The 15,651-nt window shown below is 42.6% G+C and overlaps 1 protein-coding gene across 1 annotated transcript in view; it reads left to right on the top strand.

Moving 5' to 3' along the window:
• LOC126298352 (cytochrome P450 4c3-like) overlaps nucleotides 1-15,651 on the top strand; it is a 163,571-nt gene that overhangs the window by 134,225 nt on the left and 13,695 nt on the right. The window contains exons 8-10 of the mRNA XM_049989648.1: nucleotides 3,308-3,411; nucleotides 3,530-3,598; nucleotides 13,548-13,716. Coding sequence (XP_049845605.1) covers nucleotides 3,308-3,411; nucleotides 3,530-3,598; nucleotides 13,548-13,716 — 342 coding nt within the window. The remainder of the gene's footprint in view (nucleotides 1-3,307; nucleotides 3,412-3,529; nucleotides 3,599-13,547; nucleotides 13,717-15,651) is intronic.

Genomic DNA, 15,651 nt, shown 5'->3' with positions numbered 1-15,651 from the left:
GCTAATGCACCTTAGTGAAGCATTCCCAGTGACTGGAAAAATGCGCAGGTCATTCCCGCTTTTTGAAAGCCTACGCCGCAGACGTCAGTCTGCCACTGCGAGGGAGGGGGTGCAGTGGTTAACGCAATGGGCTCGCATTCGGGAGGATGACACATTGCATACGCGTCTGACTGTCCTGATTTAGAGTTTCCGTGATTGCTCTCAATCACTCCAGGCGACTGCCGAGATGATTCCTTTGAAAAGGGCAAGGTCGATTTTCTTCCCCATCCTTGAACAGTATCATAATGTTGAATTCGACTAAACAATCTAAAATTTTATGTTCAAATATTATATGTTATTTTCATATACACCAATTCATTTACGACGCTGTACCTAGATAACAGACTAAAAGAAAATAAGAAATAAAGAAATAGTCCGAAACACTTTGCCAGGGGAATTGGTGAGCAACCAGGGCCGTTATCCTTAATGTCGTGGGGCGCGAGACTAATGACTTCAGAACATAACAGCAACTGGCTTGATGTTTCGTTGTCATTGGATTTATAGCGCTCTGGTGGGTATCTGCAACGAACGTGTCACGTGTTTGCGGCGTCTTCTCGCGTCGCCAGGGTATTGCATCTCTTCGACAGCAGGTTGGTCTTTGACCTGCTCTAAAAGAAAATAAGTAGCGACACTAAACATATACTAAAATAATCAAGGAAGGAATTCCTTGTGTTTCAAACAAGGAATTTAAGAGATAGAGTTTTAACTTTTGTCACAACGTGCAAATTTTAACGGATAATCGTAAGCCAACGGAAACTTAGACGCACATACAAAGGGGCGCATGTGCCGTGATGTATTTCAGCAGCGAATCTAAAAGTAGACTGGACAGTTTTTCTGTGATTTGCACAATAGAGCACTACTTGCGTATTATTACTGCTCGACTTTTCTAACCGTCATGGTTATGGATCAAATGGCTCTGAGCCGCCCGGTGTGGCCGTGCGGTTCTAAGCACTTCAGTTTTGAACCGCGTGACCGCTACGGTCGCAGGTTCGAATCCTGCCTCGGGCATGGATGTGTGTGATGTTCTTAGGTTAGTTAGGTTTAAGTAGTTCTAAGTTCTAGGGGACTGGTGACCTCAGACGTTAAGTCCCATAGTGCTCAGAGCCATTTTTTGAAATGCTCTGAGCACTATGGGACTTAAATTTTGAGGTCATCAGTCCCCTAGAACTTAGAACTACTTAAACCTAACTAACCTAAGGACATCACACACATCTATGCCCGAGGCAGGATTCGAACCTGCGACTATGGCGGTCGCACGGTTCCAGACTAAAACTCCTAGAACCGCTCGGCCATACAGGCCGGCGTTATGGTTATCATTTTGAAATAAAGTACACAAAAGATGCAATTTGTCAGAGGCACATAACACATGATCCTACCACTCTTAAAGGAGCGTTTGTTTGCTCAGGTTGCTGAAAACGTTTGGACGAAATACATCCCAAGTGTTTCCGCATAACGCGGGCAGAACCACTAAAATCACGACTGCAAAAATTTATCATCCAGATGGCTGAAGTCAAATCATACTGGAGAAAACGCTACCGCACGACCACGAGCAGCGGACCGAGATATACTGTGCTCAGAAACAAAAGAAAAACGTCTACAACGCTTGGGACTGCAAACCGATCATTTTTCTTGAGGGAACACATGTCCAAAAATACATAGTTTAGGATCTGCGGATCATCGACGTTTGAGAATGGTGGTGTCAAAGTTTCTTCTGATTGTACTAGGTGTTTGGATTAGCTATACAAACCATTAGCCATCAGTGTAAGATGGAGTCACAGACTGGCCGTAGAACGTTCCCGTACGTGCGCTGAATCTTTTCGCAGTCTTTTGCTCTCATTATAATTGTGTAACTGTGTTGTGTACTAGTGCAGTGATGTCGTAGACGCATTGTGACGGGCACCAGTCTCAAAATGGCTAATACACTGTTTGCATATGCCCAGCCGCGCAGCGCGGAGCTGCTGCAGATTGTATGTGGAAAGATCTCAAAACAGAAATACTCCTCACAATTCGATGTTTGAAGCAGTTGTTGAAAGAGGACTAAGAGAGATGAAAAAGTTACAAGAGGGTACTGTGTTTTCTGCCTGGGTTGTTTCCAAAAAGTTATAATGTACATACAGCAAAGTGCGTTTTCTGTATTAGGTTTCATTGTACATACCATAGTACTGTGTCATATTGAGAAACTTTCTAAATATTGTATCAAATATTCCTCATTTAAGTATAATGTTATTTCTCCAAAACGGATGCCGAATGTCCACCCTAAGTTCGGAAAATCGCCGTTTAGGAGGACGTTTCCAAACACTTCATAAGAACCATCTACCAGCATCTCCCAGTGCACCCATTTCATATTAACATTTAGAGTATTGTCTATAACCAACAGCTGCATTCATACCATTTACAGAATGTCCAGGCAACAGTAGTGAGGAACTTCATAATTATGACAAGTACATTTTGTGAAGTGGTACTTACAGCATTGCATATTCCAGCTCTAAATCCCGACTTGAGGGCTGTTCAGTGGTTAATGCACGCTCGCTCGAGACCACGTTATGAACTCGCACAACACTGACTTGGGCTGCCGAACATGGTCAAAAGTAACCAACACAGGTTCATTGTTAGCATATGGGCTGCAATAATCTGTGATCCTTTCACTGTGCCGTATCTAATGTTAACAAGGGTAACAGGCCCGAGCTACCTCAGTTTACTCAGAGATGTTCTTCGTCTTTCATTGGATGAATGCCAGTGTGGGTTTATCAGGTAACTTGGTTGCAAAAATACTATGGTACAATTGAGTCTGATGTGAATGTGCGGAGACATCTGGAGGTCACATACCCACATGTTAGGATTAATGGAGGGGCAGCTGTTCTACGACCACCCCGGCCACCACGTAATACACGTTTTGACTATTTTCTGTGAGATAGCATGAAGTCTATCGTGTATGCTATTGCTGTAAAACTACAGGAGGATTTTATCACACAAATGCACGTAGCGACGGAATAGTGCGCGTAGCTGGACTTACTTCACTAAGTGAGTCAGTCTCTATAAAACGGATCTTCAGTCTGAAATCCAGATACAATCTAATTTTTAGATTCCTTTTCGTACTTTACCGTGTTATATGATGCTCTTGTTGAGTTTCCGAATGAAATGTTGAACGCACACCCATCGCTATGTACCAAACATTCTCAGACTCTATCGATTTCAAAATGCTGCCAACAAGTAACACGAAGAAAAGACGTTTTCTGTACGAATTTGTCACGTTCAAACTTTGTTCCAGCCAAACGAATATCACTTCTGGATCTTCTTGTTGAGGTGGCGGAGCAAACCGGACAACTAACAGACCTCGATATTAGGGAAGAAGTGGACACCTTCATGTTTGAGGTCAGTAGATATCAATAGCGAATCTAATTTACTCAAGAAAGTGTGACTAATGCGGTTCCATTAAAAAAAGAGTAGTTTAATGTTGGCATATAAGGTTAAATTGATTATTTGATTACAGGGACATGATACCACGGCAGCGTCCCTCACGTGGACTATCTTCTTAATTGGATTGCATCCTCATGTACAGGTCAGTAAAAATACGTTGCTTCACAAAACTTCTTAATTCAATAAATAAAAATACAGTTCTCATCTGAAAATTCATAGGAAGGAGGGTGCATTATTCTAAATATATTCCGTTGTAGCTTTTGGTGTTATTTGCAACGCTGTTCGGTGTGAAAATGACTGTATCAAAATATTTTTCTTCAGTTTTTTCGCATTTTAGCCACACATGAAAGCTATTTGACACATGAAATACGCATTTGTTCTTTGCCAACTGGTATGACGCCTTCAAAGATATTAATAATCCCGCGACTCCACTATATGCTCAATGGCATCTGTTCGATAAGGAAACTGGTTTCCTAATTTCACTGCTGGGTAGCATTAGTTTAAATTCCTACATGAGAGGTGGAAAATAGGCCAGACTCGCCGACGGAGACAACCACTTTCATCCTTAGACTTACGTCAACCCTCGGGCATGGATGTGTGTGATGTCCTTAGGTTAGTTAGGTTTAAGTAGTTCTAAGTTCTAGGGGACTGATGACTACAGATGTTAAGTCCCATAGTGCTCAGAGCCATTTGAACCATTTCTTACGTCAACAACAACTTCGGGTAACTGGCGCGCAGTGTGTTAAACGTGTACAAAAATTTTATTCAAAGGCTTATCTCTACTGTCAAACCCAGAGGTGTTTGTTAACCTGACCATGCTTGCCTGTTAACCAGGCAGGCAAGCTCCTGCACGTTTTCAGCAGAACGGGCAGGCTGCTTTGCTACCATTGAAGCCAAGATATGACCAAACAAAGCACGCTTGCTTGCCTGCCCGTCTTCCCGCTGTGCTACGCAACGTAGTACTCTATTCTGTACTCTTTGGTTCAAATGGCTCTGAGCACTTTGGGACGTAACATCTGAGGTCATAAGTCCCCTAGAACTTAGAACTACTTAAACCTAAGGACATCACCCACATCCATACCCGAAGCAGGATTCGAACCTGCGACCGTAGCAGTCGCGCGGTTCCGGACTGAAACGCCTAGAACCACTCGGTCATCGCGACCGGCTCTGTGCGCTTTCATTGTAGTGTTATATGTAGGTTTTGGTAGCTGATAAAAATACACGAATGTCTCAAGATGAGACTCAATGAAATATGTATTCGTTCTAGGTCATTGCAGGCAGGAAAATGGAAGATTTTGTTTCTTTTTCGGCGAATATCGGGCTTATTTATTTATTTCGATATGAACGGTTTTCTCTGCAACTTCATCGTTTTTCCAACCATCATAAGGTCACCTCTCATACATGTTTTCTGTAGTAATGAGAACCCTTTCTGAAATTCGAGATTCTTTGCACCTAAGAGCCTGAAATTTCTATTATGCCGCAACCCCAACCATAGTAAGGTTTTGGAGACTAGTTTCTGTAATTTTAGTGTATTCCAGCCAAATATGATCCCTGTTACACTAATTTTAAATATTTTTCCAGGATTTATGTTGCAGAATGGCTGAATTCATTCTAAGCAGCCCAAATATTTCATTTTGAATCACCCAAATGATTTTTAGCGTGCATAAAGTTCGTTTTTCTTAGTATGTTAGTCTAAAAAGTACACGTTTGAAAGAAAAAGTTTTTCTTTCATACTAAGCTTTCTTCGCACTACGCTGCATACTACCAGAATGTGGTTTTTAATATCCAGTGCGCCATATTTTTTGTTTCTATTTCAGTCAACGTTCATCCTAAATTTAAGAAGCCTATATACTGCTAAATGGTCTCAAGTCCTTATAGCACACACATCCCCACAAGTATCAGCCACTAAGAGTTTGTCCTCCTTCAAAATATTTATAGAGTGACGAAACTGCTGGTAAAATTTATAGACAAGTCGTAACATACTCGAGGCTGACGAATGAGGGTTTAGTAAGTTCTTACACTACTTGCATTGCGAGGCACCAACAGATTTATTTGAAGTTGCCTCGTAACCATACGACAACTTTTCCCCTGATGGACTTGCGCTGTTTAATGACTGGTATATATTCCTGCATTCTTAATTTCTCCTGAATTTTCTTTTAGTGTAGTTTGTTCATTTTGCTGCTTCCATCGTTATGATAAATGAGCCGCAACAAAACTGGCGTAAACATATACCTGGCTCGTCAAATTGGATTTTCAGCGCAACCCAATCCGTTTCAGGTGCAGCATGCTAAGCAGGTCTCGTCAAGCTTGCCGAACTAGCGGAAACCCAATCCAGTCTGCTTTAACCGCTGTGCTTTAGTGACAAGTACTCTTGTGTCAAGGTTGAGTTGCTTTAATGGTTGCGGCAGCGATAGGGACAGGAAGAATAATTCGTACATATCTCGTTAAACCTGAATAGAAATGCACCACCTAGTGTTACTAACCCATATTTTCAAGTGAGTTTCACCCATTAGAAATGTGATTAATATGTAAATGGTTGAATTCACTTTGCAGTATAATGTTAAACTCGCAACTTGTGGGATGATAACCGCAAACAGCTGTATGTAAAATCTTTTATTTGGGGCCACAAACGGTTTCGTAGCTTAGAGTCACATCTTCAAATGATTATATAAATTCCATCATATGATACCAAATGTGAGGATGGATAGAAGACCCAGCATTCTCAGCATTCAGTGTCCAAATAATAGTAACCCTCCAAGTGAGCGTACAGACAAATTGTTCAAAATGGTTCAAATGGCTCAGAGCACTATGGGACTTAAATTCTGAGGTCATCAGTCCCCTAGAACTTAGAACTACTTAAAGCTAACTAACCTAACTAAGGACGCCACACACATCCATGCTCGAGGCAGGATTCAAACCTGCGACCGGAGCATTCGCGCGGTTCCAAACCGTAGCGCCTAGAACCGCTCGGTCACCCCAGCCGGCATTTGGTTATCATATAAGTTATATATCCACCTGAAGGTGTGGCTCTAAGCTACGTAACCGTTTGTTTTGCTAATAAAATATCTTACATACAACTGATTGCGGTTTTCATTCCACAAGGCATATATTCACACCTGCGATTGCACTCAACACAAAATTGTTTGTAAAACTCGCAATATCATATACAGGGTGAACAGTAATAAAACCGACAAACAGCAGGGACGGATTCCTGTCTGGAACTGGAAGAAGGAAATTCCTATGAACATCTGTCCGGAAATGGAGGGTTGCGTGCAACGATACCAAATCGTCCCGGAACGCAGTATAGAGCTTCGTCGCATCCACGTCACAATAGATGGGCAAGTGACCTCCCAGGGATGCAGTAAACGCGTTCACACGTGGTATCGTAGATTGCCGCACTCTTTCGCACGTTCCGGTCTCTCTCCGAATGGCGTCACTGGCATCGTGACACGCTGTTGAAGGATCTGCACGTCAGGAGCTGATTCAGCATGCACAACGCTTTCCATATGCCCCCAGAGGTAAAGTCCAGGGGATTTAAGTCCGGAGATCTAGCAGGCCATGCTACATGGCCTCCGTGTCCTATCCAACGTCCGGGGAAGAAGTTGTTGAGGTGGCGGCGAACTGTAATGCGGAAGTGGGGTGGTGTTCCGTCATGCAGGAACCACATAACCTACCGTATTGCTAAAGGCGCGGTCTAAAGCAGCCGAAGCAGAGTATTCCGCAGGAAATCCAGTGACTCCCTGTCCACACATTGATGCTGAGCCGATGCTGATGAGATGCCTCGACATTCCACGAGGATTGTCTGTACCCCCTCCCCCCCCCCCCAGATGACTATTATGCAGACTGATGATGCCAGTTCTGGTGAAAGTTGCTTCGTCGGTACAGTGGACTGATGACAAAAATTCTATAACTGTTGCAAAAACCATCGACAAAATCTTTCCCGTCGAGGGAAATCCGCTGCTGATGATCGTTGTACTCGTTGCAGGTGATAGGGATAGTAGCGGTTGTCAAGTAGGATGCACATAATCGTACTTTGTCATACTCCAAGTTGGCGGGCCGCTTTCCTAGAACTTGTACTAAGATTCGTCTCAGTATCCTGTAAAAGTCGGTCCTCCATATCTAGTGTACGCGCAGTCCTCTATCTCTCTCCACGTTCGTCTGTCTGGAAGGACCCATGATCACACAAACGCCAAAAAGAGCTTGAACTGTTGTGTGATGCGGCTGGTGTCTGTGAATGTGTTTTACTATAGTCGTGCTCCCTCTCGACCGTTTCCATATGCCAGGTCTTACACAAACGCCATCTCCGCTTGTTCCCGACGTGAATACCGGACAGTTCTGCTGCTTACAGTACACTACGTCAATCACACAGCCTACAAAACAGAAAGAACACACGGCACGTTGTCAGAGGAACTTTCATTCGTCAGCGCTATCTACCATCGCAACGATGTATTTCCGGACACCCGTTCATAGGATATTTTTTTCTCCATTTCCAGTAAGGAATCCGTCCCTGCAGTTTGCCCGTTTTATTAATGTTCACACTGTATGGAAAAATAATTTATTACACTATGGCATGCCAGTATAGACGAAACACTTCGTATGATATATGAAATTGTACTCGCGCGTACTATTTTTTTTATTGAATTGAACGTCTCCAATGCAATAATTCGCTGGATATAGGAAATAAAATAAAGTGTGACACAAGCTGTTACAACATGAAGAAAGACGGGTGGTGACAGAATGTGTCCACGCACGGCAGCGGTTACCGAAAGTGTTTGCATAATTTTTCTAATTAACGTTCTGATCGAGGTATCCGTGCTTTTATTGGTGAATACGCTGTGTCATTACACAATAAAACGTACATGCAACCTCAGCTTGTGAAGTATTCAACCATTAAATTTAAAAACAAGTTATCAGCGTGCGTTGACCTATGAGTAGCAGAATTCTCTCCTTTGTCTCAAGCAAGTATTTACCATAACATTTTGCTCTCTGCAAACCGTTACGAAAAGCATCAATCAGCTATATTTCAGCGTCTGTAAAGTGCCGCTGACCGCGCCGAATACCTCTAAGAAAATCAAAAACCAGAAATGGCATTGCAGGTTGTTTTCTTGCGATCACTACTCCTTCACCTAACCACCCACCTCTCACTTTTCTACGTGAGTAATGAGAGAAGTGGACTTCTAAGGGAAACCGCTCAAGGGCGAAATTTCAAGGAGAAGGACCCGTCAGTTATCATCAGGCAGTATCATCTATCATCTTTTGCCGTACTAGTGTATGCGTCATCCAAATAGCTCTTGAACTGTCAATTTATTGTTAGAGAATTGTGCAAATGTGTATATTTTTGTCTTCCCATTGCTTAGGCTACTAATTAGTGAAGACAGCATCCTATTATCGTCATCATTTTACAGGAAAATACACTTTTCCCAATATTGATCTTCGGGGCTTATATAATTTTTTGTTATGCGCATAACATGTTCGAACAGGTAAACACCTAGAACAGTCAGAGAGGCATTTCGCACACCATCTCTCTGTGCTATGTCTTCAATATTCTGATTAAAGCACAAAAGGCGTATCTAGACCGACGTGTAATCAAAATTACAGAAAGCAGTTGTGTGGCTATGATATATATTTTCATATTCTACCGTTTCAAAGAGTGAGTTCTGGCCCATACTGAAACCAAAGGAGATTAACAGAACTCTTGTCCCTATCTCTTTTTTTTTTTGCCGTTCTATATCCTGTCATCCAGTGCGGTTAAAATACAGGGTGTTTATAAATGAATAGCGGGGTTTTAACGCTTTATAATATGTATTATATTAAACTTACAGTTATAAATCATATGTCAAATGAAAGAGGAAGTCAGTTTTACCAAGAACCTTATAAATGTTCAATGTGAGCACCATTTGTCACACGGCACACATCAAGTCTATAGCCGAGTTCTTCCCAAACGTTGATTAGGCTTGCTTTGCATGGCCTCCACGTTCAACCGACCTAACGCTATGCGATTTTTTCCTTTGGTGCTTCATCAGGGATCGTGTGTACGTGCCTCCGCTATGAGCAGACCTCCCTGAATTAAGAAACCGGATTGAAGCAGCTGTTGCTACATTCACTGAAGACACACTTATCAACGTTTGGGAAGAACTCGGCTATAAACTTTATGTGTGTCGTGTGACAGATGGTGCTCACATTGAACATTTATAAGGTTCTTGGTAAAACTGTTTGACTTCCTCTTTCATTTGACATATCACTTGTAGCTGTAAGTTTAATGTAATAAACATTATAATGCATTAAACCTCCGATATTCATTTACAAACACCCTGTATAATGCTTGCATGGCAGGTGCTTATGTGGCATCCTTTTGATGTGATCATATAATTTTTAAGGTAGTGCCTAGTCTTTCCCGTCATTGTCATTTTTACGTCTATTTGTTGTCTTCTGTCTTCACACTATGTATCTTAATGTAAATTCAAGAAGTGATCTCAGAGACCTCATCTCAGCTGGTTCAACTCTTTGTTCTTCTCCTTTTCTTACAATCCAGTTTTCACTATTATAGACATATTTGCCATCACGTTGTGCAGTCTTAGTGTTATCGCCTTTCTCTTAGTTCTGCCAAGCTCTCTTCTTACACAATCATTTATAGCGTTATATTTCTGTATACTTTGAACCATATCTGAAGTAGTTTTGTACACTGATATACTTGTCTGAAGATATTTAAACGAAGTTACCTGTTCTATTGCCTAACTATGCATCACTATTTTTCTCTTATAGCGTGTTTGCTTTCCATTGCTTTTACTTTTGTTTTATTCACACTTATAACCATTTGATAAGTTTGTAAAACATAGTTCAATTTAACCACATTCTCTTGTACAGCGCTTACACTGCCTGCTTGGAGAACCTAGTCGTCCACAAATAAAATAGTGTTAGTAAATTTGTTCGTTCCCAGGTCAATCCTCTTGGGGATTTTAGAATGTCATTCTTCTAAAACTTCGTTGATATATTCGGTGGTTGTAATTAAAATGCAACTATTCACTGAGGTCCGGTCTGGGACCGAGGCAGGTGGCGCAGTGATTAGCACACTGGACTCGCATTCGTGAGGACTACAGTTAAAATCCGCGTACGACCATTCTGCTTTAGGTTTCCCGTGATTGTCCCAAATTGCTTCAGGCAAATGCCTAGATGGTCCCTTTGAAAGGGCACGGCCGATTTCCTTCCCCAATCTTCCCTAATCCGAGCTTGTGCTCTGTCTCTACTGATCTCGTTGCTCACGAGACGTTAAGAATAATCTCCTCCTCCTCCTTCTTCTTCTCCTCCTCCTCCTCCGGTGAGACCTGTAACTATCGCATGACAGTGAAACGTGGTAGAAATGTTAATCCGTTAATGCAGGACCGATTTATTCCGAAAAAAAATAGTTCCAGCTTTGCCCAACAGGTGCCGGTGTACACTGTTTGTATGATGGTATGACATCCATGCTATCATTTCACAAGGCATAACATGAGTGGACAGTATTGCTGTCGAGAAGAGAGACTGTGCGCTGTTAGTGAAACTGCTTCATGTGAACGGCAGCAGTTACAGTGCTGCATCGAGAGAGTCCCGTTGTTATTAAATGGTTTAAAGAAGATGATGATGAAATTTGAAAACACGGGTGAGCTTGGTTGACACCTAGAAGAGGAAGGCGTCCGATCCCAGGTTACTGACGAGGTTGCAGAGGTTGCTGTTGTTGTAACTGATCACGCAGCACATGCCCTGGGTGGTATCTCATGCGGTGTCACAAGTATTGTCTATCCCGTGGTCAACAGTACAGTTTAGTCTAAACCGGTACCTGTACAAAATCCAGACGGTGAAACAACTGAAACCTCATGAACTGCGGCAACGTTCTGAATTGGCTCTTCGGATTCTGGCATGGAAGTATGTTGATTACATGTGGTTGGGCAATATTCTATGGAGTGACGAGGCACATTTTGCGCCACAGAGTCCAGTGAATACACAGAACTGTCGAATCTGGGGTACTGTTAGACAACGTGTTGCGCACGAAGAGCTGCTGAGCTCGCCGTATGTGACTGTGTGGTGTGGATTCAGAAGCAATTTTATACGCGGTCCGTTCTTCTTTCAAGAGAACACACCCAGAGGGCCCGTCAGCCGTATCATGACGTCTTCACGTTATCGATACCTCCTTGTACAGCATGTGATTTCTGCTTTGAAAAAGTGCAAGTGCGTGGAAACCGCTGTTTTCATGCAAGATGGGGCAACACCCCATTTCGCTGGCCCAGTGAAAGATCTGCTTCAAGCAATCTTCCACGAACGTGTTATCTGCAGATGCATGACTTACAAGATCACCTGATCTGAATCTGAGGTAACTTCTGGCTCTGGGAGCATCTAAAAAAAAGCGTTTACCGGGACACGTTCGGTCTCTACCTGATCTGAAAGCCAGTACATAGGAACACGGTGCTCAGATTCCACCAGAAGTGCTGTGAGCTGCTGTAGATCTCGTCATTTTACGGGTGCAGCATCTTGACGACGTCTCTGATGGTCATATTCGAGCAATTTTCAAAGTGGCAGTTAATAACAAAATAAACATTATACGTTTGACTTTACATGCTCAACTCCCGTTCTTAATCCATTACAAACGGAAATATTTCTATACGTCATTTCAGCATTCACAGCGCCTGATTTGGAACTAATTTTTTTACAGCGTAAATCGCGTCCGGATTAACGCATTAGAATATCTAGCAAATTCGCTGCCATACGAAAATTACAGCCCACGCTGGACCCCTGTTAGTCGCTGCACTTTAATTACGCTGAAGAGCCAAAGAAACTGGTACACGTGCGTAACATCGTGTAGGGCCCCTCTGAGCACGCAGAGATGCTGCAACTTGACGTGCTTTGGCCTCGCTAATGTCTGAAGTAGTGCTGAAGGGAATATACACCATGAATCCTGCAGGGCTGTCCATAAATCAGTAAGAGTACGAGGGGGCGGAGATCTCTTCTGAACAGCACGTTTCAGGGCATCCCAGATATGCTCAATAATGTTCGTGTCTGGGGAGTTTGGTGGTCAGCGGACGTGTTGTAACTTAGGACAGTGTTAATGGAGCCACTATGTATCAATTCTGGAAGTGTGGGGTGTCGCATTGTCCTACTGGGATTGCTCAACTGCACATTGGGAATGCACATGAATGGATGCTGGTATCACACAGGATGCTTACGTACATGTCATCTGTCTGAGTAGTATGTAAACGTATCAGGAGTACCATATCACTCCTACTGCACACTCCCCACATCATTACAGAGACTCCACCAGCTACAACAGTCCCCTTCTGACATGCAGGGTCCATGGATTCATGAGGTTGTCTCCATACCCGTACACGTCAATCCGCCCGATACCATTTGAAACGAGACTCGTCCGACCAGGTAACATGTTTCCAGTCATCAATGTCGGTATTAACGGGCCCAGGCGAGGCGTAAAGTTTTGTGTCGTGCATTCATCAGGGGTACACGAGTGGTCTTTCGGCTCCGAAAGCCCATATCGATGATGTTTCGTTGAATGGCTCGAACGCTCACACTTGTTGATGTCCCAATACTGAAATCTGCAGCAATTTGCAGAAGGGTTGCTCTACTGTCACGTTGAACGATTCTTTTCGGTCGTCGTTGGTAAGCAATGTGGGAGATTTGATGTTTTATTGGGTTCCAGATATTCACAGTACACTAGTGAAATTGCCGTACGGGAAAATCCCCACTCCATCGCTACCTCGGAGATGATGTGTTCCATCGTCGTGCCCCGACTGTAACACCATGTTCAAACTCATTTAAATCTTGATAACTTGCCACTGTAACAGCAGTAATCGATGTAACAACTGCGCCAGACACTTGTTGCCTTATATAGGAGTTGCCGACCGCAGCACCGTATTATGCCTGTTTACATATCTTTCTTTAGTTCTTCAGTGTAATTATACGTATGGTTTCACTATAATATATCCATATTGTCAATTGCTCTAAGGATAACCTGTCCTCTCGGATACCTCATGAACGAAGATCGTCGGGAGATTAAAATTAACTTGTCTTGTTTTGTCCCTAGTACAATAATATTTTGTCTTTGTTTTCAGGAAAAGATAGAAGAAGAGTTAGAGGAGATCTTCGGAGAGTCTGACCGTGAAGTAAAGATGGAGGATCTTAATGCAATGAAATACCTGGAACAAGTTATCAAGGAAAGCCTTCGTCTTTATCCTAGTGTTCCCCAATTCGGTAGAAAACTTGATGTGGACCATGAAATACGTACGTACTTGAACAACAATACTGGTACTCCATTGATTATAGTTTTACATTAATTCACGGGTAGTGAAAGAAAAGATAATGACAGAAACGAGTATTGAATACGGAGAGTTGCATCCACCCAGTACATCACTTACATTTAATGAACTTTTTATCCGATTCTAGTCAAATTCTATGCACCTTTGTTTTTTTTTTCAATTCTACACTTAAAAACTAAATCGTTATTTCCAGTAGCACGGCTCATGCACATAATCGTTGATTATGTTGCTTGTTAGCTTTAGTTCGAAACCTTCAGAAACAAAGCAATCCAAACAGAACAAGAAATGTGAAAGGTATTCCTTTTACAATGGAGAAATTTCCATTTCATTGCAAGAAAGTCGTAAACGTATTATAATAAAAGAAATAATGTAATAATAAGGTAATAGTTATCAACTACTAAAACAATAACAGCCTAACAAGTCTGATGTAACAGTGTTTGCATTCAACGTTATCGTTATCTTCATTATTTTCTTCCACATGTTCCTTCTAGTGTTAGGCTTACATCGTATTATAGTTTCATAACTATGTCTATCCCTTGTATGGTTCTCAGCAGTTCTCTTTTTCCATCTTTATTAAAAAGATGTTAGTAGGAGGGCTGAGTGCATACGAGGACAGTTTGTGTTGTTGCTAGATTTCCCTATCCTACCTCCTCCGCTTTGACGTCATCAATCAGTTTTGCATTTTGTCCATATTTCTCTCCCACTCTTTTCCCATTCATATGGCATCACAGTGAAGATAGGCCAATTGTACTATTACAAAACGGCGGAAAATTCGAAATAGCCCAGTTGTGGTAAGTGGCGGATATAGCCCAACTGGCCTATGCATAAAATCCAAGATGGCAGACCTGAGGACAACCTCTATGATGTCAGAATCCAAAATGGAGATCTGAGAATGCAGACCTAGGCATATGAGGACAGCCTCTACGACATCAGAATCATAGATGGCGATTTTGGGCATACGACAACAGCCTCTATAACGTCATAATCCGAGATGGTAGACATGGACCTACAGGATGGTCTGTATAGTTGAGAGTTCAGTTGTTCTAAGAACAGAATCCAAGATGACATGCTTGAGGAATGCATTCATAGTTCCAACGCCGCATGTTATAAGTATAACATCGAAGAAGGTCACTTGTAAAAATCCAAGAAGTCCACTGGATTTTCCCTGAGGTCATAGTGGAGCTAGGCCGCTTGTTATAAGTATAAAATTCACCTGCTCAGTTTAAAATGCTGGTAACTCAGTTGTCATAATTTTAAACAATGTTCGCCACACCTCTGACATCAAAGTTCACTGATACAGCTTGCATGTTTAAACAATTTATTCCTATTCCAGCTGTAAGCTCAATTTATCCGCTGTTGAAACATTTATGGTGTGTGTAGTAGGTTATGATGGGGACTACTACAATTTTTACTTAGGTAAACGCCGCAGCAGGAGAGACTGTTACGTGCCGCCTTCACAGCCCCTATGCCACCCCTGCTGCCACTCCCACTGTCAGTCAGTATACTGTTCGGGCTTCTGCCATAGCACCACGCTGTCTAGAGCCGAGCTGGGTGTCAACACACACCGGCAGGGTAGACAAAATGCATCAACACTTTGACACTTTGTACAGCGCAGTGCCACAGCTGTGTGGCATCAAACGGGCTACGTCAACACAGTGCCACCGTACCTCAGCTGTCCCCACATTGCTGTAGGTACCTATGCTAAGCCACAGACTTCAGGCAGAGCCTCCCAAGTTTTCAATCGAAGAGCCTCCGCATCCTAAATTAAAAATTATGGGAAATTAAAAACCTAAGATGGTGAAACTAGTGCAGATGTCCTCCACTTCCGTGCCACACTCTGCACTCTCCCTGCAGTGGACACCAAGTATCAAGTTTCGAATCCCAAAGTCCTCTTCCCCTA

Source organism: Schistocerca gregaria, chromosome X (genome assembly GCF_023897955.1).
Source record: "Schistocerca gregaria isolate iqSchGreg1 chromosome X, iqSchGreg1.2, whole genome shotgun sequence".
Lineage (NCBI taxonomy): Eukaryota > Metazoa > Arthropoda > Insecta > Orthoptera > Acrididae > Schistocerca > Schistocerca gregaria.
Note: the sequence above shows the minus strand (reverse complement) of the source record. Positions and strands in the feature narration are given on the sequence as shown.